The 1,353-nt window shown below is 34.1% G+C and overlaps 1 protein-coding gene across 1 annotated transcript; it reads left to right on the plus strand.

Moving 5' to 3' along the window:
- Positions 1-476: 476 nt before the first annotated feature.
- LOC139888151 (auxin-responsive protein SAUR77-like) lies at positions 477-917 on the plus strand. The gene is made up of 2 exons (XM_071871182.1): positions 477-593; positions 651-917. The coding sequence occupies exons 1-2, from the start codon at positions 477-479 to the stop codon at positions 885-887; spliced, it is 354 nt and encodes a 117-aa protein (XP_071727283.1). The 3' UTR covers positions 888-917.
- The last annotated feature ends 436 nt before the right edge of the window (positions 918-1,353 follow it).

A 1,353-nucleotide genomic window follows, 5' to 3' on the forward strand; every position in this document is an offset into this window, starting at 1 on the left:
TAGAATTTATATGAATGAATTGAGTTTTAAATGTGTTTTTATTCTATATAATTTTCATCAAGTATTATATAACATAAATAAAAATATTTACGGTCAAAGTTGACAAAAAGAGAATTTGATTTAATTTATCATCATCAATGGCTTACCATGACATTTTAATTACTATTATATTTTAATTTAATTTAATTTTTAATTATTAAATACTCGGTAACAATATAAGATGAGACGTTATTATCAAATTACTATTATTTTATTATCATAAATCATAAATTTGGATAAAAAATAATACCGATGGGTCCCTTGATTTCCAATAACCATCCACCTCACACCCACCGCTATATTCGTACATATAATCACACCCATCCCTTTATAAATCCTACAGTAACGTGATGTATTATATCAATATCAAGCTATATTTATATATATCCCTCCTAATATCACCATCATAACCTAATTCCCCAATTTACGCCAAAATCATGAAAAAAAACTTCAACAACATGTTACGCAAATGCAAATCACTGTCGCAACAACTACTCAGAACTTCATCATACACAAATTTACGATCCAAATCCACCGTCGATCGTGAACCGGCAGCCGGAGGAATTGTGTGGAATACGACCGCCGTCGCCGTCTACGGCTGCGGAGATGAGCCACGGGAAACGGTTTTCGTTGGAAGTACACGGAAACGTTACGTGATTGCGTCGAAGTATTTGAGTCATCCGTTAGTTAAAGCTTTGATTGAGAAATCGAATTGTGATAATGCGGTTGTGATTATTAATTGTGAAGTAGTTTTGTTTGATCATTTGCTATGGATGCTTGATCAGAATTCGAATCTGAATCTGAATTCCGAGTCGTTAGATGAGTTAGCTCAGCTATATTCATTTTAATGTTAATGAAATTGATTTGATTCTTACTCTAACTGCTGTATGTATTTTTCGGGAATTCGGTATATTTTTTTATTATTTATATACCACGTGTTTAATTTATAAGTTTTTTCAGAAGGCAAGCATTAATTTATAAGTTTCTGTTTACATATCGATCGATCCCTATAGTATTTTAGGGTTGCCTTATGGAGTAGTATTTTAGGGTTGCCTTTTTTTTTTTTAACGGCAGGGGAGAGAGGCACTAAACCATCCACACGTTCATCTCTCGCAGGTGCATAATTTACCAATCCAAGAGCATGGGCGGTAAAACTCTCATCCCCACTACTCCCGCAACGTGATATGCGTAAAGCACCTCTGGGTATAAGGGTAAGAGACAACCTTGTGTACAATGCTACATCCTACGAAAGTTAACTTCTGACTTTTCACTTACCATATGAGATACAACACAAGGTTGGTTGCACTTATGTTA

The sequence above is a fragment of the Rutidosis leptorrhynchoides genome, chromosome 2 (genome assembly GCF_046630445.1).
Source record: "Rutidosis leptorrhynchoides isolate AG116_Rl617_1_P2 chromosome 2, CSIRO_AGI_Rlap_v1, whole genome shotgun sequence".
In the NCBI taxonomy this organism is placed as follows: Eukaryota; Viridiplantae; Streptophyta; class Magnoliopsida; order Asterales; family Asteraceae; genus Rutidosis; species Rutidosis leptorrhynchoides.

What these genes read in the sequence shown, in the direction of transcription:
- LOC139888151 (XM_071871182.1), top strand. Translation starts at nt 477, where the DNA reads ATGAAAAAAAACTTCAACAACATGTTACGCAAATGCAAATCACTGTCG. An exon ending in CCGTCGATCGTGAACCGGCA is followed by an intron (nt 594 to 650) that starts GCCGGAGGAATT and finishes TGCGGAGATGAG; the next exon opens with CCACGGGAAACGGTTTTCGT.